This window comes from Camelus ferus, chromosome X, assembly GCF_009834535.1.
Source record: "Camelus ferus isolate YT-003-E chromosome X, BCGSAC_Cfer_1.0, whole genome shotgun sequence".
In the NCBI taxonomy this organism is placed as follows: Eukaryota; Metazoa; Chordata; class Mammalia; order Artiodactyla; family Camelidae; genus Camelus; species Camelus ferus.
The window spans coordinates 18285766-18312591 of record NC_045732.1 but is presented as its reverse complement, the minus strand read 5'-3'; the positions used below and the strand labels follow the sequence as shown (position 1 = coordinate 18312591).

Sequence of the window (26826 nt, the reverse complement as noted above, 5' to 3'; positions counted from 1 at the left end):
GACCGGATTCCGGGCAGTTTTGAGGCAAAATAATTGCAAAAGCCCTCTGAACGTGTGCAGGAGCTCCACGAAAGAGCTGACTTGTTTTCCTCAGAGTTGCAGCACTCCCTCTCCCCTCACCAACGTCACCGGTAATCACACCGTCCCGTCCCACCCTCTTGGGGCACGCAGTTATCGGAGCTCGAACGTGGCTCTTGTCTGTCCAGACCTTCCCTGCCCAGCACAGAAGGGTCGACAAAGGGCACTGAGAAACTATGCCATCTCACCACTAAATAGCTGGGAGAACCGCGCTCGCGTCCCTAAGGCACGCGCAGGAGTGCGCAGGCGCGCCGGCCCCGGCATAAGCCGCTTCCGGCTCACGTGGCCTGGTTTCCGGTCTCGGACCACCCTTCTCGGTAGAGATGCGGCCAATCAGCTTCCTTGGATTCTGCGGTCACCTGAGCTGCCTGCGGTGCCGTTGGCGACGACCGCACGGCTTCCAGCGCGCCGCCCAGCCCGCCCCTCTGCTCGCCGCAGCCCCGGCTCCTCCCTCGTCCGGCCCCCAGGGCGGAGTCTGTCTGCTCGCCCTCCCCTCGCTGCCTAAGCCTTCCCTCCGCGAACCGGCTCCCCTCCCCACAGCAACACGGCTTCCCTTCCTCAGCTCAGCGACAGGGGCTTGCCCTCAGCCGCCGCCGCCGCCGGCCAAGCCCCGCCGCGCTCGCGGCCCGCGGCCGCCGTAAGTCCCGGGAGGCGAGTGGGGGCGCCGGGGACGGGGACCAGGGAGGGAGGGTCGCGAGAGCTCTCCGCCGCCCCGCCAGCGCCCGGACGACCCCCACCCCGAGCTTGCCCGCCCGGCCCGCCACTGGGGCACGGCGCCCCAAAACTCACTTCTCTCCGCGTCCGTTCCCCTCTCCGCTCGGCGCCGCGCCTCGGGATGCGGAGGCCAGTCTCGGACGCTGCGGCGGCCCCGCGGCACCTGTGGTTCGGGAATCACCTCAAGTTTTGCGGCGTATTTGCGGGAGGGGTTGGCGGCGGGGGGCGGCGGCGGCGGAGCACCCTGGGCGCCCTCTGCGCCGCGACGGTTGCCATTGTCTGCTCCGCTCCTTAACTGTCACCTCGCCCGGGCTGGGTCAGTGATGAAGTGCGGCCCCGTGGGGCAGTGGCGGGGCATCGGAGACGGCTGGACCGAGAAACGCTGGCCCCGAGCCCGCTCCGCGGCCGAGCCCATTGTTTTTAATACCAATCTCGAGGAATTGAGGTGCCCTGTGATTTGTAGCAAAATCGAAGCATTCATTGGTTTTGAACTAGAGGAAAGGAATACTTGTGCCTTGCGATCGCGTATCGTCCCATGTTAATATATAATTTGTTTTAAGGAGAGTGAATTGTTTATTAGTCCTACAATGTGGGCGCGGGGGGTGGCACGGATACAGGACCCTGCTACAGACTGCCTTGAGTCCATACTCCTTTCGAAAGCAAACCCCCAGCCCTCCTGGTCACCGAGATCCTGAAATACGAGTCTATTTTTTTCCAAGTTCTGGTAACGGGTTTGCATTGAACGTTATCTAGTTGATGCTTTACTTGCTGTCCCCTTCGAATGCTGCTACCTTAACAGGACTTCTGTGTGAGGCACTTTGATATCATGAATATTATTCGTTTAATTCGTGCCAGTGATGCGTTTTAAGTGAGGTGTAATAAGCCACTTTTAACTTTAATGAAGTTAAATTGTCGCATCGTAAATTTCTAAATATCTTATTGATGCCCGTTTGGATCATTACAAAGGGCGACGGTAATTTCTTAGCGAGATTTAGGGCCCATTGTATTCTAAACTGATCGTGTAAATTCCCCCACCCCAATTCAGTATGGTGTGGTGAATATTAAGAGTCAGGCTGGAATCTTACTTGCAGTAACACTATTAAAGGAACTTAGTTAGAAGAAAAAATATATATATCTGAATTCTACCTTTAAATTACCTTTGGAGGAACAATGCTTATCTGTTTGCAGTTGAGAAGACCGATTGAATTACAAAGAACTTTCTTTAAATTTGAACATGTAGGCTAATCAACATTTGCAGATTCCAAATAAATATATACAAAATAGTTTGTGTAAAATACACTAGAATTCAGCATCCACTCCAGCTGTAGATGCTGTTTTTTATCGCTTTAAATGAAGCGTTTCATGTAATATCTGAATGTGTGTAGCTCTTATTTCAGCTTTTTAAAGGTTTATATTCTCTTTGGTAATATTAACTCACTTTATTATGTGTATATTTATGTTGGAATTTTTTAAAAGTGAGATGAGAAGGGATACTTAATCAGGCTTTTATTAAGAAAAATGTGCATTTGTGAGTCTTTTTTGGTTAATAGTTTAGATCTTTTGTTTTGCTTGAAATATGTAAGGATACACTGAAGAGAGCATTCTAAGTGATAGCTGATAGCTGTCTGTCTACAAGCAATTCGGTTCGGAACTAGAACAGCGTGTTCTGTTTAGGGTGAAAAATAGTAGATCTGTTTCTTTGAAATGCACCTAATCTAGTAGATGTTAACAATTCTCTTTTGATGCATATACAGTCCTGTAGCACAGGTGCACAATAGTTTCTTAAATTGCAAGAATTATCTTTCTTTTTCCTCAGAATTTTCACTTAAACTTTTGCCTGTTCCCCGTGCTCTTCCCCCCCCCCCAAACTTAAATGGAACAGGGTCGTGTTGGGAGTTTTACATCTGGTGAGAACATCTTTCTACAAGAATTTCCTGGTATTTTAACTGGCATAGAAATATTGATGGTTTCTCATCATTTGTTAGCTAAATGCCCTGTTCCCTAAGACTTGTCTATGCAACTTGTCATCTTAATCTTAACTTTATTGAATCAAAGTATTGCCTGTAATCTTGGTTCTATTTGTCTTAACAGATGCAGTTTATGTTGCTTTTTAGTCGTCAGGGAAAGCTTCGACTGCAGAAATGGTATGTCCCATTATCAGACAAAGAGAAGAAAAAGATCACAAGAGAACTTGTTCAAACCGTTTTAGCACGGAAACCTAAAATGTGCAGCTTTCTTGAATGGCGAGATCTGAAAATTGTTTACAAAAGGTATAATTTTTATTTATCAGAAAGGTGAAATAGAATCAAATGTTAAATCATTTATAATGTGGAAATTGCAGGCTTTTGAGGATGATATTTGTAAATAATGATTACTATAGATGAAATAAGCTTAAGGTAAAGCTTTGTATTTTTAAAATAACTTCTGTTTTGATTGTTCACCCAGGCTGCAACAATAAAATCATGGAATTTTTTAAACGAATTATATAACTAAAGGCATAAATGATAATTCATGCTTAATCACCTTTTTTTTTCCAATGAATTCATTTCTTTGCAGGGGAAACTAGGATCAGTATTTTAAATTGTGTGAGTAGTTCTCCGAATTTAGATAAGCATTTACCTCCCCCTACATCTTCCCACAAATCTGTAAAGTAATGACTGATGTTTGAAATGCCTTTTTATCTGACTTGTAGAATCTCTTACTTGCTTATAAACAGCTTGGATACATAGACCATTTCAATCATAGATGTGTAAAAACTGGATATATACAGGATCTGTTCATTAGTAGTGTTTATTAATTTGAAGTACACTTGTTGCTGTGGCGGAGGTGTGATTAGATCTGGTAGATAGATAATTTTGCCAAGAACAGATTTTTAAAATTTTGATGTTGCAAAATGACTCATAGATTGGCCTTGAACAGTAAGCTTTTTAAAAAATGTTATACATCTTTATTGATATCTGAAACTTTTTAATACCTTAAAATAAATTTTTTAAGACTGTTCTAATCAGGTTAAAAGAAATAGAATTACTTTGTTTCTTCCTCACTCCTGTTCCCGTATGAATAATTTACTGAATTTAAGATAAGAATGTTTCTGCATATAAAAAATTCTCTCCTTTGGGGGGTTTGCAGGGAAGTAACAGCATGGGCTGCAAGGACAGTCAAAGAGAAGTCTGGGTTTTAACTCAGCTTTCCTTTAACCACTCTGGTATGGGTGGGGTTTGTGGGGAAGATGGCAGAGAAAGTCATGAAGACTATAGGACATCTAGAATTTTTAAAATACCAGACTCCTCTTTACAATAGAATGAATTTAGTCATCTTTGGGTGATTTTGTATTTGCTGAGAAAAATCACAGCATTTTAGAGCTGGGGGATGTCAAGTGACTTTTTTTTTTAAGCTTTTTACCCCAAGGATAGAGCCTTAAATGAAACCAGTGAAAGTGGAGGTGCTAGTGTGAAGTCAGGACTGCATGTCTACTCACTTGGCTTCCACCCTCTGTCTAGGAGATGATTCCTGAGTTTGAAAACCACTTCTGTTGATCAACTTCAGTTTTATTAGAAACAAACAAACAAACAAAGGAGAACTGGGGAGTGTCTTGTCCAAGGTCTGATGCTAGTAACTGGCATAGGGGCCAGAACTCAAATCTTAACCCTGGAGGCAAAGATTGAAAAGAAGCAGATTTGCATTTCTTTAAAGATCCTGTAACTGGGAAATGGGTGGAGGGCAGGCTGAGACTGGCTCCTGGGGATCTGTTAGGAGACTGCATTGTCAGGAGGTCCTGAAGGAAGACCTCTGCTGTGGGCTCAGCAGGTGGAAAGAGCTGTTGTAAAGTAAGTTTTATAAGACTTGGTCACTGCTAAAAGCAGTGAGGGTAGTGAAAGGAGGAGAGGAGTGAGGTGATCCCACATTTCTGGTTCAACTGATGGGGTAAATGGTGAGCTAGTAGAAAGTTGACTTTGAAGAGCCCATGTGACTTCCATTTGCAGATGCCTAATTTCTCAGGGTGGGTATAGGCATGGAAGTCTGGGGGGAAATTAGGCATAAATTGTTAGATCACCAGCATTCAAGCAGCAGGCAGAGGGGGAGAGGATAAGTATAGGGTCAGTCACATTGGGGAAAGGGAGAGAGTTTAAAAAGTAAGGTCACCAGTGCCAAATATTGCATAAAGTTCAATTAAACTGAAGAATCTATTAGATTTTACAGTGAGCATTTCACAGAGTACCCTATCTGAACATTTCAGTAGAGATGGAATTCTCAAAGAAAGGGGGCAAAGTGTGAGTGGAGACATTAAAACAGCAAGTGTAGACTGTTTGGGGGAGCTTTGCTAAGAAGGACAGAAGAGGTGATAACCACCATAGACAGGAGTGGGAGACAGGGTTAAAAAAACGGCCTGCGAGACCTAAGCTTATTTCTAGATAGGGGAAGGAGTCCCTCGTGTGGAGGAGGAAAATACCAGCAAGGGAATCGATCCCATGAATCAAGATTCCTGCAGCTGAAGGAAATGGCTTGTTAAACAGAAGGAAAGAAAGCGCTAGTTGGTGTTCCTGTTCACAGCATTCAGCCCATTCATGTTGGACAGGCCGCTGCTTTTTCTTTTAAAGGCTATAAAGGGTAATCTAACCTGACTCTGATACTTTCATCAGCTCCTATAAATAAAGGTTCACTAAAAAAAAAAAAAAAGCTTTACTGAGATAAAGTTTACATACAAAATTAGAACTTGTAATCAGTTTTCCTATGCATCCCCAATTTCATACTGAAAACCTCATCTATAGAACTTAAGGACGTATTTTTTGTAGATAGGAACCGGTGATTTTTTTTCCTCTAGTCCAGCTGGAAGAGAAGATCTTTTAAGCAAAAGAATTACCACTTAGCTCCTGAGAAATTCTGAACTAGCACTTTTGCTGTTCGTATCAGCAAGTGATCTTTATGTCTGCCTTCCTCAAATTGTCTCATCCACATTTTTCATCCCTGAGCCTTCCACATTAGTTACCCATCTTGGGGAGGGAGAGGTGACGGGCGGGAGTAAGGATAATACAGCTGGAAAAACAGACTGAAAACTTGGGGACTTGAATTCTGTTTCTCTGGGCCATTAGCTAGTTTTGTGACTTTGAGCAAATCATTTTGCCTTTGTTTCCTCATCTCTAAAATAAATGCTCTTGAAGATCCCATGAAGACAGAAAATGCTATGCTTTTTTGATTCCTATTTTGTGTAGCAAGTTATAGATTACAGTCTTAATACATATAACTACAAATTACTAGCTTTCAATAGGTCTGAGAGTACTATATTGATTTTCTTTACTAATAAAAGAATTTGTAATGACATATACCATTGGAATATTGAGAGCAGTTTGGTTACACTCACCCACAGTCAGCTGATATTTAGCTGACTGGAGAGAAGTCATGTGTTTTGAATATAAGAATAGGCACTTTCAGATGTTCTCTGAGTGCCAGTAATTAGAGTAAGCCTTAATCTACTCTGCTAAAAATAACCAGACATACCTTTCTTCTTACTGGTCTATTATTAATTTTACTTCAGATTTAGACTTACAAATATGCACTAAGAAAACAAAATGAGCTCATTACTGAATTTTTAAAAACCACTTGGTTCTAAAAATAGAGAGTACACTTCAGGTTCTCCTAGTAATCTTTCACTAAATCAGTATAACAATTCTTATTTCTCTCCCTCTTCAAAGCACGCAAAATATTGCTTTGAATATGTTTTAATTTTTGCCAGGTGCAGGATTACTTTACTGAATACAGTTCTAGGCTATAGTTTTTAATATAAAACTTGGGCTCTGGAGTCAAGTCTTTGTTCCTGGGAAGGTTACTCAGTTAAGCCTGAGTCTCCTGTAAATGCAAATAATAACAGTATCTCTCTGGAAGGGTTTTTATAAGAATTTAAAATGGTAAATTATGCCAAGACCTTAGCTAACATTTAATGCCTTACTCAGGGTGGGGACTCAATGTTACCTGCTTCTGTTTCTTCCTTAAGCTTTCTAGAAAGAGGTGCCTTCTTATAATACTGATAACTTGATGTTCACCTACAATGAAGGTTTCATTTAATTTGATAGCTTTTTCCATTCTAAGTGAAAGCAAACATTTAGATAGTGTTGCAGGGTTTTTAAAATATTACGGTTGGTGCTTAGGCACATCAGTACCGATGATATTTAAATTAATGTTTCTGAATGATTCATACAATCTAGGACCTTTGACTAGCGTTTAAGTGTTGTTCATTTGTAAGTAAAGAGACAGTACTGTGAAGAAGGAGCGAGCTTGGTGCAAGTATTAGATTGCTTAACAGTAGCATTGAAGAAATCTTGAAATTAACAGTAAAAGGAATTTTACCTGACACAGACTATTAGTAAATTCTTTCTAATTAGATTATTTAACACTCAGTTCATGTCAGCTAGTCATATTTGGTTTTTATTTACCATTTTTTAATGTCAGTCCCTTTAAACTTTAGTTTTCTTAATTCAGATAATTTATGAGTCATTTGTATCAGCTTCCCCAAATTTAAAAGTCTTATTTGAGGAGCATGGGTTAGGGAAGATGGAGAGTTGGAATATCCCATTGCCTTTTAGAACCATAAACAAAACATAGGGTAGTGCTGGGAAAGAAAGGAAGCACTTTGTTAATAAAGTTGGAGATGGTGCCCTGTTATGTCCTTCACGATAATAAATGAACACGTTTGAACACCTTCTCTCTAAGACTGCGGGAGACCCACCATTTAAAATAACTTACTGAATGTAGAAGTCAGGTAGAATAGACATGGCAAAAGTTTATGTGTGTGATAAGGGAGTTGGAATGGTAGAGTGGGAAAAGGCCTGGAGTTAAGGTCCGAAGATCAGATTTCTTGTCCCAGTATAACCACTTGGCAGGCTCTGTACTCATGGGCCTTTTTTTTTTTTTCCCTCTTCTATAATCAAGGATGATGGGTAGTGCTTACTGTTGGAAAGATCAAATAAGATGAAATGTTTTTGATAACGTTGAAATTAATAGAGTTATGAAAATACTAGTTATTCTGATACTGAAGAGCCAGAATTCATTGAATTTCAAAACTGGGATTGTGTCTGTGTTAGCATATTATTTTGCGTTAATGCTGCTAGTGGTAATTGCCCATTGTGTTTTCTGAAAATCACTTAAATGCTCCTCAGTGAAAATTACAATGGCAACTGAGACTTGTTTGCAGTGTTTTAGGTTTTTTGTTTCTTTTCAAAAGCCTTAAATACATTTAAACCTTTTGAAAATACTCTTTTAATCCTCCTCCAAGGATTTGATTAGGTCATGTCCCTTATTCCTCAAGATTGTATGTTAATAAATTTAGGCTTCCTTGGATCAAGTATAACCGAGTCCCATGTGCTAGAATCCTAATTTGGAGGAGAATATGAGTTTTCCAACTTTATTCCTTCTTCAAGGGAAAATAAACTTTAACAGAGTAGAATTTGGAAAATTTGAGGACTCAAGCCTCAGTTTCCCCTGTCTTTTCTCTAACTTCTGTGATAACTTGGAACTGCTGTTTTTTCTCTTGGGGTTTATTCCACAATCCTGTAAACCTTTTTTTAAAAATAATTCTATGCTGTTAGAAGTCAAGATAGTAGTTACACTTGGGGTGGGAGGTTGTGACCTGGAGAGGTTAGGGGAGGGGCTTCAGGGGTTCAGTAATAATTCTGTTTCTTGATCCAGGTGTTGGTACACAGGTGGGTTCACTTTGAAAAGTCACTGAGCTGTACGTTTGACTTGTGTTCTTCTCTTTGTGTATACTGCACTTCAATAAAACTTTTCAGAACATTAACTTCACGTTTACAGTGTCTTCAATAAGTCCTTCAGGTGGAGAGTTTATTTTCTTTCCTGTTTATTTGTAGTTTGAATTAGTCACACAGTGCATTTTAAGTAAACTTAAGAACAATTTAGGTCAGCTATGTGTTAGAATATTCATCATAGAAAGGAGCCAGAAAGGAAGAAGAACAAAGTAAGTTACTCTTTCTGGATGATGTGGTTACTTTTTATCTTTTTTGCTTGCCTGTACTTTTCAAAATTTCTTTTTTATGCATTTATTACTTCTATAGTCTAGGAGAAAAATAATCTACTGTTGTAAAAAGGAAATAAATTGTATAAGCATGGGGTCTTTCACAGTAGGATATGAAAATATATTTAGAAAACATGATTATAGGGTAAACTTTTTTCCACATTGTTTTTTGTTACAGATATGCCAGTCTGTATTTTTGCTGTGCTATTGAGGATCAGGACAATGAACTAATTACCCTGGAAATAATTCATCGTTATGTGGAATTACTTGACAAGTATTTTGGCAGTGTGAGTAGTATTTTGCTTTAGTAAATTGAATGCTGTAGTATTTTTTTTAAAACCCTTTCTGTAACAAATTTATTATTTGATTTGATTGTTTTGGGGATTCTGACTATTTGAAAGAAAGGTGGGAGAGGGAAGGAATGACTATATTTCTTAGTGTGCCTAGTCAGTTAACTGCCAGAATTGCTTGACCCTACAGACCTACTCATTTAATTATGCTGGTGAGAATGAGGTTTAAAGTAGTGAAATGGAAGTAGCCCAACTGCAAAGATAAGTATACTCTAAGTGCTTAGTATAGAATTTAGATTTGGTTAGCAATTATAATCACATTACCCAGGAATATGTATTTCAAAAGATTAGTTTTTGTGAGTAGAAAATTATTCAGTTGCCCATGTTAGGAGTTTGCAAGGTGTATGGTCTTTTTTAGCTTGTAGGCATTGTGTTTTCAAGTACTTGAGATTTGAAAATTAAGCTGACTAAATCAATGATGGTTAGTTAGCAAGGTTACCATTTTTAGAAGAATTAAGATTGATTCACTCTGGTCAGATTTTACTGACTACTTGATGATCTTTTGCTTTCTTCAGCTTTAATTTTTTTTTTCTTTTCAGGTGTGTGAACTTGATATCATCTTTAATTTTGAGAAGGCTTATTTTATTTTGGATGAGTTTCTTTTGGGAGGGGAAGTTCAGGAAACATCCAAGAAAAATGTCCTTAAAGCAATTGAGCAGGCTGATCTACTGCAGGAGGTAAGCTACTCGTTCTCTTGACTAACATTAGCATGTTTTGCTCTTGCTAGGGAAGTCTCAGTCATCTTCTCTCATTCTTACAGTTTCAGAAATTACTCTGAAGCATGCTTGGCATGTAGTGTCCATGTGCAATTTATTGATTGGAATATGTGTCAGTCACATCAACTCAGTTATCTGTGGATGGATCATTTACTTTGGAGATGGTCTGTTGTATTGATGGCCCATTTTTGGACCCCAAAACATCAGAGTCCAAACCTTTAGAGAACAGACTACATTAAGATGGGAAAAGTAACAGTAATTTGAGAACTTTCTGTCCATTGTTCCAAATTACTTAAGATAACCTCTTTTCTCATTAGTGTGGATGATCAGGAGTTGACTGTGAGATTATGGCATTTTCATTCCATGTTGGTTCATATTTTCACCTCATGTCCATTACTTGCAGATGTAGCCAAGCAAATCATAGTGTTACAGTTACACTTTGTGTAGAATCCTCTAGTTTTGCATTAGCAAAATTAACTAAAAAGTATTTCTACTTCTTTGCTTTTCTTAAATAACAAACCATGTTCTGTCAAACAACTGTATTCTTGTCTTGCCTTGATATCACAGGAACCATTGATAAACCCCATTCACTTTCTAATTTCTACAGTTATCTTGGGTTAATTGTATATTTGATGCTCTGTAATAACAGGTGTGCCGACTACAAGCTCATATTGTAAAATTGGCTTTAAAGTTATCACCTCCTTATTTTACTGTTCACTAATCAGACTTTTCTAAAAATTAGGTCAAAGCCAGGGTCACAAATCGGAAATTTTTCATATTTGTTCCTTCCCTTGATCATTATATTTCATTATTATGGAACTATATTCTATTCTATCATATTCTGGTATTTCCTCCAAGTCCTTCATCATTTCTTGAAGTTAAACATTTCATACATAAGGCTACGTTTTCCTAAAAACTTAATGATACCTTAATTCAGGTACTAAGTTGAATTATGCTTTAGTCATAATTGTGGTTTGAAACAAATTGAATGTTTATAGGTTGAGGAGAAGAAGCTAGTCAGTATAAAAATGTAGTCTGTTTTTGTGAGAGTAATTGTCTTTTTTATTATAATTTATTAAAGGAGGCTTTAAATCAGCAATTTTTTTTCCATTATAACTTCTTAACTGTTGGCCTCAGTTGGGAGAGTGGGGAGCTCTTGGTAATCCCTCTGCATCAGTCACTGACTGGGTCAGTTGTGGGAATTGTTGAAGTTGAGATGACATTATCTGGAACATATATTAAATATGAAACAATGCATTGTACATTTAATGATCTTGAGTTACCAAAACAGTGGTTAAGGTGCCTATATAAGTAATGTTTAGGGCATTGATATCTCCTTGTGTCTGGATTGTTTTTTAAACTCTACTGGAAAATCACTATAGACTACAATATGACAAATATGCTAAATTTACATTATAGCATATATTGAGTATTTAATGTACTAGGGGCTAAAAAAGTTATTATAGTTACGTGTTTATTTGTGAATGTGTGTGTATCTCACCTATCAAAGTATTTTAATAAGAAGTAATGTCTCCCTTTTTGAAGTAGTATTTTTATATCTTTAATTGGGGAAAGTAGGAATGGAGAGAGAAGCATAGGATGTCCATGGTCTCATGTAAAATTCTCTTTACCCCATCTCACCCTAGTTTTAAAAAATAAAAAGCTGACTACTGTTAATTACAGTTCCTTGTCTTTGGAAGGGAGCTATTTGGCCCTGTTTCTCATCTGTGACTACCTTTACATTAACCAAGTTGATACTACATTAAAACAATTTCTGTTCAGTGGTCTGAGTGGATCCTTTCTCGTACTTTAGCTATTCAGGTCTTAAGGCAGAAAGTGACTGGTCCATTGTGAATTTAGAGTGACGTTAGGCCTTTATGAAGCCAAGTTGAAGTCTACGGGACAGTTAAGCTTCAGCTTATTCTGTTCAGGTTAACAAGTTAACCTGTTTATTCAGATTATTCACCAACATACTGTCACAGGAAATTCAGGATGACAAGATGCTTGTTTCCTAAAATAGAGTCATTTATATGTTGATACATAATACAAGTTTACATCTCTGGGAGAGTATTTGAATATATTATGTTCATGAAATAGATGGTAGAAGAAGATGAGAAAAAGCATTCCACAAAGTGCCAAAAAAGACTTGTCTGGACACCATGACAACAAAAAGAACTGTGATGATAGCTAATGCTTATTAAGCGGGTCATGAGAGCCTTTTTAACAAATGAAGTAGAGGCTTGGTGAGGTCTTAGGTAGCAGCTGGCAAAACCAGGATTCTAAACCCAGATCCGCTAGACTCTGGAGCTGTATGAAATCTGAACCACTGTGCTCTGTCCACCCTACCCCACATTCATGTATTTTCTTGGTATGCATATTTTAAACATTCTGTTTTAGATACCAACTTCTGTATGTCTCAGTAATACAGTAAAGAAATTCATAATTCTCCTGGACGTTTTTTTATACTGAACAGAGTAGGTTTCCTAAGACTGATGCCATCTTTTACTTTTTAGGTTGGAAATTTTCATTGTCCAGATTATCAATAGTTGGAATTTTTAATCAGATATATAAATATAAATAATATTTTCAAATTATTTCTTGTTGGATTTATCAAAATGCCTGGATCTATAATAGCTTTTCTGGTCTTACAATTTAGGGTATAATATTCACTTAGTGTACATCGTGGAATGATTTTGCTTCCAAAATTGTAGATATAGCTGTAAAGACACTTCTCTAAATGCAGCCTTAGATTTGTAGAAGTCCTAATTGATTGATTTTAATCTAGTTCTTCATATATTGTGATTATTTTTCTATTTGGTGTCAGGTCTTTTACTTGAATTGATTATTTCCAAACACTAAAGATTACTGAATTTATAATGAAAATATCTTTTGGCTTAAAGATGAATGCAAATTACAAAGTGATTTTGGTTTTAGTCCTTTTTTTAATTTGTGAAATATTTATCTGTATCCTTAAGAATGTATATTTTCTTCAGAAAAATTTCTTTAAAATTTCCCTTTTATCCAATTTGTATAAACGTCATGTAGTTTATTTAGGTAGTCCTTCATTTTATAGGCCAACAGGGTAAACAGTCAGTGGATAAAGTAGATTTTCTGTTAGTATTTTATAGTCAGTAATGAGAACGTAACATAAATGTGTATTTGAGTAAATATTGCTAGAATATCAGATACTCTGATTAATAAAGATAACTTTTTTATTTTACTTAATTACTTGGTAAAGGAGGTTTCAGTTTTGACATTTCTAGACCAAACTCTATGTTTATTCCTTTTGGTATTCTGTTGTATGAATACATAATTAGATTTGGAGGTAAAGCCCAGAAAAATCAGTCCATTATTCCAATTTCTAACATTTGACTGTTGGAATTTAAAACATGTTTTCTTAACATGCCACTGGTACTTAACGTGATGCTTAAATTATTAAAGTGCAACATGCTGAGATTACTAAATTGATTTTTTTTTTTTTTTTTGCAATACTGGGTGCATTTTCCCCACCACCAATTAAATATCTATTTTAAGCTAGATTTTGGCAGGGGAGGGGAGGGCACAGGGGAGTGGTACAGTTGGGTTTATTTTATAAACATAATGACAAAGGAAATATAGAGTACATTTTCTTTGTGAAGTCAGGTACTTAACCAGTTTTTCTCTGCTCCTTAATTTTATAGAGCCAGAATGAAGAATGGGGAGGTTTGTCTGAGGATATCTTATGATAAAGAGCAGTCTAAGGCTTTAGTCCCTTTGATCCCCAACTTATTTATTGGTAACTACTAAATTTACCATTTTTGTGGCATGGATTAAATGGGGTGTTATGCATAGACTGTTGCACGTGAAATGATTTCAAGTCCTTGCTTGATCCATGAAGATCAAATAGTTAAATACTGGGCGTTGGGCTTTAACCCTCAGCAGTAGATGCATGATGGTGTTGATTAGCGCTTTGAGATGTGTCGACCTTTTTTTTTTGTACTAACAGCATCATTTTGAAATTTGTGGGGTTTTCCTTTTGAGCTTTGTTTGCTGTTGGTATTGTTTCTCACTAAAGTAATCTGAGAAATGAAAAATAAGTGAGGTACCAAAAGCAAGCATTACACTCATGAATTTGCTTCTACTTCGAGGTGATCCACTTCATGAACAGATTTATTGGATTTACAGTTGTTAATCTGCCTGTCTAGAAAGTGGTGCTCTACAGAGAATTAGTGCTGCTAAAATTTGATTTGTTTTAGTGCTGGGGCTGCATGATATATCTTAGTACTATACAACATCTTTGTGGAAGTATAATTAATAAATCTGTTGAACTACATAAAAATGGAAAGGTAAGAATCTTAGGAGAAAAAGCGATTTCTTTAAAAAATGAATCTTGTAACGTAAAATTATTTTAAGTACTTATTGAAGTATTTAATAACATTATGCCTTTTAATAAGTTTTAAGTTTTTTTAAATTAGAATCTTGCTAATTAAGAATTTTGGGGCATGCTAGTGAAACTCAAGAATATTTTACATTGTTTTAAAACATGGTTTCAAATATGTACAATAAAATTTAACAGAAAAAAGCATTTTGATAAAAATTCTCTTAGGATTTGCTTTAGTAAGACAAACTCCTGTAATTCCTTTGTAATTACCATTGTTTATATTAAAACCTTTAAGTCTAAACCTTTTTGTTTATATTAAAACCTTTAAGTCTAAACCATTTTCTTATCACTTGGGTTAAAAGTTAACAAGGCTATAGTCATTTATGCCAGCATATTTTAATTTTTATAGGTAAGATTGATTGGGATCTGCTAGAACAAATTCTGGATAAGTGAGGTTTAGTTACAATAATACTTGAGATGGAAATTATAGAGGGGTAGATATAGATAAAACAGAAGGCCGAATAAATCTTACCTTTTACTTTGCATTTAATAAGAAACAATTTGGCCAAGTCCTTGGTCACTGGTTTTCAGGTTGTAAACATTTTGCTGTATGTTTATGTGTTTTTTGAGCTCTTTGTCTGCTTTTCAGAATTTTGAGGATTTCCCCCGTATGATTTAATTTTAATTCATTTTGAGCCAACTCTTGCTACTTTGGACTATTTGTAATAATGAAAAGTTGAAGTAACTTAAAATATTCAGTGACTGTAAATTGATTTTCAAAAGTATTCGACAAGCCATAGTATTATGTTTTTATATCACAATGGTTAAATAAACAAACCAAATTTTTTTTTAAGTAAATACTTTTATTTCTTGTTTTACAATCTCACATTTTGTATTCTCTTCTCCTTTTTTTTCAATGCTGATCCTGATCTACTAAATTAATTACATGAGCCCTAGGTTTGGGACCTGCACAGGGACTTGCAGAGTGTATTCCTAGCTGTTAGTGGTGATTTTTTTTTTTTCATTGAAGTAATTTGACGTGATTTTTTTCTTTAAAAAATACTTTCTGAAAAATTTCAGCGTTTGAGTTCTTTTTCCCCCTACTGATACATTCTTTTTTATTTTCTTTTATTGTTTCCTCTGTTGTCTTTATTTTTTTAAATAAAAATTCCCATTCTAGAAAAATTAACAAATACAGGCAAGCACATTAGAATGTAATCTTACTCACCAACCAGCTACAATTAGATTAACTCTAGTTCTCAGATGGGGTGAGTGGTGGGGCAGTTGTGCCTTCTCAGGTGCCATTGGGCAGTGTCTGGACACATTTTTGATTGTTACAACTAATCGTGGGGGGCTGCTGGCATCTAGTAAGTACAGATCAAGGATGCTGCTAAACATCCAGCAGTGCCCAGGACTGCCCTCCCAGAATAAGAAATTATCCAGCCTCAAGTATCAATAGTGCTGAGGTTCAGAAAAGGTTTAATTTAACACTGAAATATGTAAAGATTTCATTTATAGGTTCCATTTACATTTATGGACTGCTACATCTTTTCAATATAATATATAGTCCAGATTATAAATGACCAGCTGGAAATGAATCAAAAGTAGGGTGGGGGAAAAAAAACCTAAAAACTGTGAAACAAGGACACGTGTTCAAAAACACATAAGTGGCTATAAAAATCACCTCTGTGATTCACCCAAATTACTTTTACTCGGTAACCAGAGATAACCCACAGCAAAGCTTATGGGATATCACTATATAATTTAATTTCCTTAACAAAAACCAAATCTGTTAACATCTATTAAGGTAATTGAGTTTTTGCCTGGAAACAGAATTGAGCATACCCTGCAGACAAAACACTTTTGAATTTTCTGCTGATTTCCCTGTCTGCCTTGGGAATTTGATGGTTTCTTAAGAGGAATAGTTTAAGTGACCAGAATTGGTATATATAGACTTTACATTGTACATATAGCCTTTTTTGTTTTTCTTTTGTATCCTATTAACCTTAAAGAATTTACTTAATAAAGATATTCAGAGTTTGAATATTTGAAATTCAGTGATTTCCAAGAAATCTTTTATGTTTGGAAAATGCTGATTAAATTTAGGACATTTCAAGTATGATCCAAATGGAAGACCAGGGCAAATACAATTACTCTAAAATATGCCTAAAACTATTTGTTTACAGTCTATTACAGTCTAAAGTTAGAAATGCTAACTTAATTATCTTGCTTTTTTATTAAAAAAGTAAACTAACTGCCAGAGAAAGTTATTTGTCCTACTTCATCACTAACAGGTTTTAGAGCAGGATTTTGTAAGATATAGTTAAGTTATCCCCATTATTATTTTTAAGACTAATGTAATAGAAACAGCTCAATAGCATAACAGAAAAAGATAGCAGTAGATATGAATAAGTAGTTCACAGATGACAGAAAAAAACAAATGGTCCTTTTATTAAGGGAATGTAAATTAATTAAAGTATCAGTTAGACCCTCTTTTTGGTTTGTTTCTTGGATTGGCAAAGAATTGCTGCTTATGGGCACTTCAAATTGTATTCCATTTTGGAGGATTAGTTTGGTGTACACAGTTAAATGTGTACACCTTTTGCCCCATTAGTTATACTTGAAGGAATTATGTCCATTAGAAATGTACAGGTGCACCAAGATGCATGCTCAGGATAATGTTAAGCTATTGGAACTTACCCAAATGTCCATCAGTGGGAAATAGGTTAAGAAAATTCCAGTATAGCCATACAGGAAACCGTTACCTGGCTATAAAAGAAATGAGGTCAATTTCTGTATAATGATACAAAAAGATACTCAAGGTATATCAAGTAAGAAAAGATCTAGGAGCAGGACATTTACTTAATGGTGTTACCTCTGAAGATGTTTGAGGTTTCCCCTACCCCATTTTCTAGAAGTGTAAAACATGTATTTGAAGTATAAATTTTTTAAAATTTATAAATGTTTTAAAATGATAAAATGCTGCTGTGTCAATGGAAGATTCTACATTGTGTTGCTCCTTTAGGTGAAACTAGAGTAGAATTTGCTGAAAAGAAAGTTTCAGCAGGTAAACTGAAGCACTGGTGTGCCCTCAGGCCATTCTAGACACTCATCTGGAGCAACCATATTGTTCTTGCCATTCACTGCTAACTTAATGTAAAAAAATAACTCAACTTTCCTAGTGTCTCACAAGTGCTCATGAATAAGACACCGTGAGCCCTGTCATCTAAATGACACCTTATAAAAGTTCCTTCAGTTCTTTTCTTTTTATTCATTGCTAAAAATAGATCTTAGTGAGTTTGGATACTCTGTGGCCCTTTGGTCTTTAGCTCAAGGAATAGGGTTCCAGACTTGAGAGGAAGGATTTTGCCACAGTAATTCAGTGAGGCAATAAAGAGGACCATTGTATTAGAACATGAAGGACAATGGATATTACTTTGTAGTGCAAAGAACAAGTGAAGTCCCTTTACAAGAAAAACTGGAATAGAGCAGTAACTTCAAATTACACTTACATATATTTATTAAATGTACATTTTTTTTCTTTGACCACAATGTGTACTAGAAAGAGAAAATCAGGAGACTAGGTTTTCAATTTTGGATCCAGTACCACTAATGCTATTTAAGCCTTTCTCATCTCAGCAAGACTTAAACCTTCAGGTAATTGCTTGCTTACCAGTTTTTTTGTAGTTTACCAGATCAGTTTACTTTTGAGTCATCAGCCTAGTAGAGTGAGTGGGAATTTTTAAGGCAATGAGGTTTGTCTTTTCCTAGGAATGTAGGCGGTTTAGGAACAGGTGTGACTTAATTCCTCTCTGCTTTGTTTGTTATCCTAACCTTCCCACTACATCTGGTCCTTTTTTTAGGGAATCGAAAAAGATTATTCTTAGTATGGAGGAAAGTTGAACATGCATGTAGACTAAAAGAGAAGGAGCTAGTGCAGAGCATGATGAAAAACAGGAATAGAATAAAGGGGAAAGTATATTGGGAGGGTGAATAGAAATGGAATCAAAAGCATTGGTTTTCTTCCTCTGTATGAGGAGATAACAGATTAGTGCTGTAGTGGGTTTTTTTTGTTGTTGTTTTTTTTTTCCCCCTCATGAGTTGGATGAGCAGAATTGAAAATTGTTTTCTTGGCTTTGAGAATCTACATTAGAGGAGAGCTGCTGTGGGAACTAAGGAGAAAGAAGGGGTAGATAACTTGAAAATGTTGAGGGTTTGGAACAGACTGACTTAACTGGGAGCAAATCAGTGATTTGCCCAGGACTGAAGGCCCATTTCAGATGGAAAATAATATCTAATCTTTATTCAGAAAATAAGTCTTCAAAGAATCTGTACTAAGGGCAGTTTGTGGTTTGTATTCATGTAATACAACCAGATTAAAAATTTTTTCTCACTATTTTCACTCTGGCCTTTATTCCCACGTAATCACTGACGTTTCAGTGCATTAAACTCAATTTGCTAGGTAAAAGAAGACAGTAGGTCTAGTTCTGCACTGGTCCTTTGTGTGTATTTTAACAGACTTACTCTCACCCTCCCCAATTTTTAATTACTATAATTATTCCATGACTCATAAGATGTACTGGTGGAATACCGGAGTTATATTTAATCTACTATAATGTTTTCCTTGTACATAAGAGAAAAAATAACTTTGTTAATTATGAGTGTATCTATCATTTAGCTAAAAAATCAACCTTAATATTAAGTGGCCATTAAGACATTTATAGCACAATTTTTTCAGAATCTAGCAGTTTAAACTGGGGAATTATTTTAAATATGTTATAGCAACTTAAAAGTGGTAAAAGAATACATTTATTTTTGTGCATTTTAGGGTTTGTTTTCTTCTTGAAGGATGTTTTTCCAAGGAAGAGGATTTTTTTTACCTATGGAGAGTATTCTTCACAATTGATTGGATGCTAATTTCTTGTTTAAGTACAGTAATAAGGATCATTGCTGTAAAGAATAGTTTGGCTGGTTTATCAATCCTTTTCTTTCCTGAAAGTAGTAAAAGGTCTGTCAGAAATGCCTGGGGAAGTCACAGTTGAGAATTGCTCCTATAGAATTGTTTGTTCTCTTTCGTTTTATAGTCAGTCACCTCTGGGGAGGAACTGCTGTGTACTCAGCCCTATTTGGGAAACTACTTTTCTCTTTTCTTTTAATGGCGTAGGCATAAGCTCTCCATGGTTGGTTTTTACATGGTGTGGTATAAAATTAAGAGGGAAAACAAAAAGATGAAAAGCTATAGTATAATAATATAAAGGCTCAAAGTACTGGTATTATTTAGGTGAAAGGTTATTTGATAGATTTAAGCTTTTCTTGTTCTCTCTCCAGAAAACAGAGGCTATGTATCACAGCAAGAGTTTCATTGGGTCTAAGAAAGCGTACTAGAATACGTGCTGGAGTACTGACATGCATCAAAATGTAGTAGGACATATATTCATTTTGTAATTATAATTTTGTCAAGTTTGTTACTTATATTTTAGCATTACCTGAAAAGTTTAACTACATTAAATCCCAAGGGATAGTCTCCAGTTATTTCATTTAACTGATATTTTCATAGGGAATTTTGCTCTGATAATGATCTATCATTGGGGCTTATAATTTATTTTTTTACATAGAGAATATTGAAATAGGTTAAGAGTTAATTGACAAAAAAAAAGTACTATTAATGCCATTGAACAGAAACAGAATTCCCTCATGAAAATGAAGCATTTAGGGGTTTAATTTATTATTAATACTATTTTAGCTTGCTGCTTCATTCCACAACATTCTAAGTGGAGGAAGAAAGGCAATTAATTTTATCTTTAAACTGTTTAGGAATTATCTGAGGATTAAGATTTAACTGGCTTTTTTTCCTCAGATACTTTTGTATTTAATGGTTATTATATAAGTATCTGTTACATATTTTATTGAAATAGTTTACATGGCTTTGTAGCCTAACATTTCAGAGTGCCAAGTTGAATAAATATTAAAATGAGGATATCTTATAAGCCCTCAAATAAGCAGTTTTAAACTTTTTTGAGTCATAAGGCTTTTGGCAAGGTATAATCCTTTTAAGAGTCTGAAGGGCCATGGGCCCTCTTCTCAGGAAAATCTGTACCTCATTTTACCTCTAATTTCAGGGAGTTCTTGGAGTCCCTAGAAATTCATCTCTGCTGTACACTCTAGGATCAGTTTAAAATCTCACTTCAGGTTACCTTGTTGATGTGAGAAACATCTTTTTAGGTACATTTGTAGACATAGACATTTAACATCTATTTGGAGAATCCTTTAAAATCTGTCATGAAGATTATTTAAAAAGTAATATCCTTAGTCACAGAGGTATAGTCTTGAGATTTTTTTTTTCTTAACTAAGTGAACCATTAAAAACCTCCATTGCTACTTAAAATACTAAATGGGTGACTACTCTTCCATTTTTTCCTTTAGGATCTGTAAAAGAGTTAATGGTCACCTTAGGATGTAATGATTTTCATTAAGGGATTGACATTCCTTTGCTTTGTGTAATAAAATGCTGATGAACTTGAACACTGGTGGGAAGGAGTATTCTAACTGGATTTTCAGTTAACTCAGTATTGACCAAATGATTTACACTGAAAAGTCTTTTCAGTTTATTAGTAAACACAGTACTTTAGGATTTTCTAGGACATAGGCCATCATTTTGGTTACCATTATATACAGTAAAGTTATAAAAAATGAGTCTGAACTCTGGGGCATCATTTAAAAGTTAAATGTACCATAAACCAATATTCTAAAAACAAACTTCTAAGTTTCAATTAAGTTTTCTTTACTGCGTACTAAACATTCTAGAAATCTGATTGTGTCTGTGTCAGTTTGTATACTGTGTAAGAATATATGCATTTCTTTTGTAGCCACGTCATGAATATTTTAATGTCCCTGTGTACTAAATGACTACTCATCGTGTGTGCAGAATTTCACAGAGGAAATAGAGAGCTGATATGCTTATGAAAGAAAATATCCTCAGCTTGGTGACTGATTACTTTATATAGTAATAATAGAACATTTCAGAACCAGTACTTTTACAATTGTAACATTTTTCCTGTTTCTATCCTCTTTTCTATTTTATTTTCATTCTATATGTGATCTTGATACAACTTTTTCCTGCTTACAACTGTTTTAATTTTTCTTGAAAAAATATGACCTATGACTTTTGAGTAATGTTTCATCTAAAACACATACATGTCATCATTTATGAACTATCTGTGATTAATCTTGTAAGAGGAAAACCTAACAGTCATTAAAATATTTACCAAAGAAAATATAGCTGAAATGCTAGGTCAAAATAAGCAGTGCCATAGTGTATAGCATGGTTTGGTCTTCACATGTTGAGGGGGCAGTACTATGTTTAGGGTGATTATATTACAGTCTGTATGAGCTGTTGTTTTCTAATGTATCACATAAAAGTGTATTTGGAAATAATACAAGAAAGTAAAATCTGTACTATTATACACTATTTAATGTAAAACATTCACAATTTTTAAGGAATTTGTAATACCACATGTATTGAATCACACTTGTGCTATATACAACGGTATCAAACAGTCTCTTTAAGAACTATCAGAAAGCTATGTCAGGAAAGTCTATTCAATAGTGAGTAACCCTTTCAGAGTATTAATATGGAGTTTATTTTCTATAGTTCAAATTCTAATATTGTTTAAATACCAATATTTTATTAGTTATGGTTTTATAATTGCCTTCATTTAGATACTTAATGATTTGTTAAATATGGTTTTATATTTCTGAATATTAAAACCTTTAATATTGATCATTTTTGTGTATACTTTTAATAAAACATGCAACATATTTTATTATAAAGGGGAAAGGATGAAATAATTCATTGTTTATATCTAGAGAGCTTAAAGCCTGAGTTAAGTAAGCTACCATTAAACAGTAAATTCAACAGATGCTCACACTGGTTTACCACTAAAAGAAGACATGTGAAAATGTGTATTAGGCAGGTATGCAGATCAGTTATTTCCATTCTTACCATTCTCACTGTACTGCATTACATTTGAAGCACCTGGATGGGCTATCAAATGAGAAATTTAGCATTATACGTTGAAAGCATTGGGAAACATTGGTCTTCATTTCCATTTTTCCCTCTACCCCTCCCCCAGCCCTTCAACTTGTCATTCATCTGGTTTTAATGGTGCATAAATATACATTGTCTCATGCCTGTTTGCTTTGGATGCTATGTGCCAAGCTGTAACAAAATGTTGCTTCTTTTGTTATCTGTATACAGCTGCTTGCTTTAAATTAGTAGATTCTGAAATAGCTTTCCTTGCATGTCTAAAATAAAAGTATTGCATGTACTGTCTCATGTGAATGACTTTTTTATCCTTTTGATAAAAAATAGATTTCATAGTTTAGTTTTTACAGGTAATTTTAAAAAGTTGTGGTTAAAAAATAACAAAATTTATTAGCTTAAGCATTTTTAAGTGTACAATTCAGTGATGTTAAGTATATTCACATTGGTGTGCAACAGATCTCCAGAAGTTTTTCATCTTGCAAAACAAAGTCTGTACCCATTATAAACAACTACTCCTTACTTCCCCTCCCCTCAGCCTTTGGTAACCACCTTTTACTTTATGTTTCTATAAATTTGACTACTTTATATAATAGTTTTTCTAGGTAATTTTGAGCTACAGTTTGAGTGTGAATATGTGAAAATTAATTTTATATTATAAATACAATTGGTAAAAAAATTCAAATGTACTATTTGTGCAAGTCTCAAAGGAATAAAATGTGTAAGTGATACTTTCAATCTAAGCCTTTTAGAAAGGACAGATTTTTGAAATAATGCATATTTGATAAGCAACACGGTTCTCTTCAAGAAATACTATATAAGATTGCAGACAGTCAGTGCACATAGGGAAAATCTGACCAGCTCCAGGGAATAGGATGGGGGGACATTTTTGCATGGATAAGCTAAGAATATTAACTCAATAGAATTCAATGTAGGCATCCTTTTAATAGGTACATTAAAGGTTGTATGACATTTTAAAAATTATTTAACATTAAATGGAAATGGTTATTTTTAAATTGTCTCCTTTAATATGTGTGATTCAGATGTCAGTCTTGCAGTATATTTAATGTTTAAGGCTCAACATAAATGAAAGAGATTGGCTTATATCACTCTTGGGAGTGTTGCATCATTTCCATGAAACTTTCTTTACAAGCTATATCATGAAAACTCTGAGACATGCAAATAGAATAATATAAGGAACCCTCAGTCACTCAGTTTCAACAACCATCAACTCAATACTGCAGTTGTTTCATAAATCACCACCCCACCCTACTCCACCTTTTTTGCCTGAGTATTTTAGAGCAAGCCCTAGACATCCTATCATTTCATCTTTGATACTTCAGTCTGTATCCCTAAGAGATAAGTGCCACAACCCCCCCCCCCTGCAAAATGACAGTAATTCCTAATATCTTATTCTTGGTTTGTTTTTTTCTAATTGTCTGAATAATGCATTTTTATAATCGGTTTGTTAGAACCAGATTCCAAACAAGGCTCACACTGTATCTGGTCTCTAAGTTTCTCTTAATCTTTAACAACGCCTCTGCTTTTTCCCTCCCTTACCTTTTTTTTTTCTTTTTTAACTGAGTCACCTATACATACTGTAGAATTTCCTCCATTCTGTATTTGGCAGATTGTAATGGTGATGTTTAACTTTTCTTGTCCTCTGGATATATTTAGGTTTGTAGCCTGGTTAGGTTGAGGTTCACTTTAGGGGGGCAAGAATACTTAATAAAAAATAACCTTTTTTCACCAAAGCAACTTTTACCCATTTTTCATTAATATACAAACATACTAAAAGATCATATGGACTTTATATAGAGAGTTAATTTATAGTAAGACTAAATACCTTCTTTAAGATTTCAGTTGTGTAATGGATCAGCTAATTTTTTTTTTAGCACTTTCTGTGAATCAGGCTCTAAGCCTATTTCCCTTAGTCTCTACATACGAAGGTAAGTACTATGATCCTTGTTTCCCAAATAAGGAAACAGACCATGGAGTTTAAACAATTAAGTTCATTCCATGTAGTGCTTTACATACAGTTAAATCTAATGTATGGATTTATGGTTTAATTAATTTTTCTTTTCCTTGTTTTGTGCTGCACCACAATTAGGATGCAAAAGTAAGTTATTAGATACAAAATTGTTTTCCTTTATCAAAATCTAGTATGCCTTTTAATTACAAACTTGTTGCTAGTAATACCTGAAATTTGACCTATTTGGTCCTTTTTTTATTTTGTGATGTACAAAATTAGCTAGTTTGGGAATTAAAAAATTTTTTTTTGTGGTATGGCTGCTTTGTTTAGTCTTCTTTGACATTTAAAAATGAGTGTTCATTGTTACATAGGACAAAAGTGCTTTTTGTCCCAGAGCATTCTTCCTGAATATTGCTTCCACGGAAGGCATTGTTTGCTCTGGGGAGCTCTGGAAAGGGGAGTTCCTGAAGCCTTGCTGCTGAGGACAGTTAAGTCCAAAACTGAGTAAAAACTCAAGAGAGGAAGACATTTCTGTAAATGCATGTGACTCAAAAGAAAAAAGAAAAAAGCATGGAAAATAAAAATATGTGAAGAATGGGGAGAACTTAGGAGGTTTTCCCTGCTTTTTGTTTAGGGGAGCTTTTGGATTTTAACAGTAAGATAACTTACCTTTCCTGTAGAAATGTTGGTAGCAATGATTTCCTAAATTGCCAGTGGGTTTGCAGTGAGTTTGACTGCTTTTTGTGTTAGCAGCAATGGAGCCTAGCACGTTGGTAGGTTATCAATAGGTATTTAATGCATGTTGAAAATAACCTCTTGTGGTCTCTGATGTTTGGGACGTAAAATGCTAAATAGACAGTAGCTCTCAATAGTAAAAGTGCCATACGGCTGAACTACTTGCATTCAGCGTTTTTCAGTGAAACTTGCATGGCCTTCCGTGTCGATTTCACATTCTCAGCCCTCCCAGGATCTGCTTACCAGAGTCTCACATTTTCCCTCCACAGGAAGCTGAAACCCCACGTAGTGTTCTTGAAGAAATCGGACTGACATAACTCTCCTCCCCTGTTGATGACTTCTTGTGGCATTTCACACACTGTAGATGATCACTGCCTTCATGTCCATGTTAGCTAATGGTGTAAGATGACGTCTTGTCAGTATTACTGTTCTGCTAAGCTGCTTCATTCAGGCCTACACAATTTTTTTTTAAAGGGAACTTTGGTTAATCAAGTGATAACAAGGGACTTACATAGGAATTAGAATGAATGCAGAAAAAGAAAAGTAACTTTTCTTCCTGTTTTAAAGTTTATAGGTCTCTTTCTCTTAATCTGATTATGTGCATCTATGAAAATGACAAGATCAGGTAATTTATTACTTACTGTCTTTGGCAAAAGAAACTTAAATTATGTGAAACCTGATTTTATGAAACCAAAGACCAGTGCCGCATTTCAGTATATATGAGAATAAAGGGAATTGACATGTCACGTATCAAATGAAGGAAAATTTCACTGTATGTTGAAACTTTAAAGAAAAATAAATTTATACCAAAGACCCTTATTAGAAACTAAATACTTAAAACAAAGGGAATACGCAAAAGACTAAAATGGAATGATGCTGTTTTACACTAAAAATTGTTTAAAAGACTTCTGAACCTGGGACAGGGAACAGAGATCAGCTGTTTCAATAATAGTAAGTATGTTATTTTTAAGGCCAAGGAATATTTGACTCCTGAGATAAATTTTTTGTGGTCATAATCATTTAGTCACTTAGTTGGATTATTTTTGATGCCCCCAAAATAAAACAGAAATGTTGACTTACCAGGGATTTTTAGTAACAGTTTCTTATGAAAAGTGTGTTATTCTCTTCACAAAGTGTTGCATAAGTCATTGTTTAAAGCAAGGGTGCTTGTTATAGCCAGATTTATTTTGCTCCCCTATTGCTTCTCTCCACTTAGAAATAGAGCAAACTTTAGGGCAGCTTCCTTCCCTTCCACGACACTGTCTACTTATCAGAAGTCATAAACACCACCTTTCATGCGAAAGTTGAGTTGAATGAGATAAAATGGCATTAGTGGGCCCTATATTTTTTAAGGCTATACAGTTGTTTCAGTGTCACTTTTATACATACTTCTATATATGTAAACATGTCTTCACAGTAAACATGTCTTCACAGTTTACACTTTCATTTGTATGCTGGGCTGGATTAAGCTTTGTTGTGATTGTTACCAATATTCAGGCCACGTGAGCATTGTCTTATGACATCGCCAATTAGTTATAATAAATGTTCAACGTACACCACTGCAGTGTGTTTTTATCTGTCTCTTTCCAAGTTTGTCAAACTATAAAGAGCTAAAGGAAGAATCTAAAAAATTTTTTGAGTAAAATGTTGAAAATTCACCTCCATTTGAATGTGGCCATTGTTAAAAGCACACACAAGATAAATGGTGGAAGATTGAAGGAAACTTCGTGTACTTCAAGCTCATTAAAAAATAATGTGGAGTCCATGCTACTTATCTACACATTTATTTTCAATCAATCAATAAATGCCGCTTTTAAAACCTTGATGCAGTTGACTT

At 35.6% G+C, this 26826-nt stretch overlaps 1 protein-coding gene across 6 annotated transcripts; it reads left to right on the top strand.

Annotated features, from left to right (window-relative positions):
* The first annotated feature begins 558 nt into the window (after window positions 1–558).
* On the top strand, window positions 559–26814 carry AP1S2 (adaptor related protein complex 1 subunit sigma 2). 6 transcript variants are annotated; one of them, XR_004318163.1, is made up of 7 exons: window positions 559–715; window positions 2884–3062; window positions 8994–9102; window positions 9705–9842; window positions 13562–13656; window positions 24393–24401; window positions 25259–26814. XR_004318163.1 is itself a non-coding variant. In XM_032475597.1 (6 exons), the coding sequence occupies exons 2-6, from the start codon at window positions 2884–2886 to the stop codon at window positions 25304–25306; spliced, it is 483 nt and encodes a 160-aa protein (XP_032331488.1). In that variant the 5' UTR covers window positions 559–715; the 3' UTR covers window positions 25307–26814. The 6 variants fall into 6 exon arrangements, 4 of the variants coding, with proteins under 4 accessions (XP_032331488.1, XP_032331489.1, XP_032331490.1 ...); XR_004318162.1 differs by lacking the exon at window positions 24393–24401; XM_032475597.1 differs by lacking the exon at window positions 13562–13656.
* The last annotated feature ends 12 nt before the right edge of the window (window positions 26815–26826 follow it).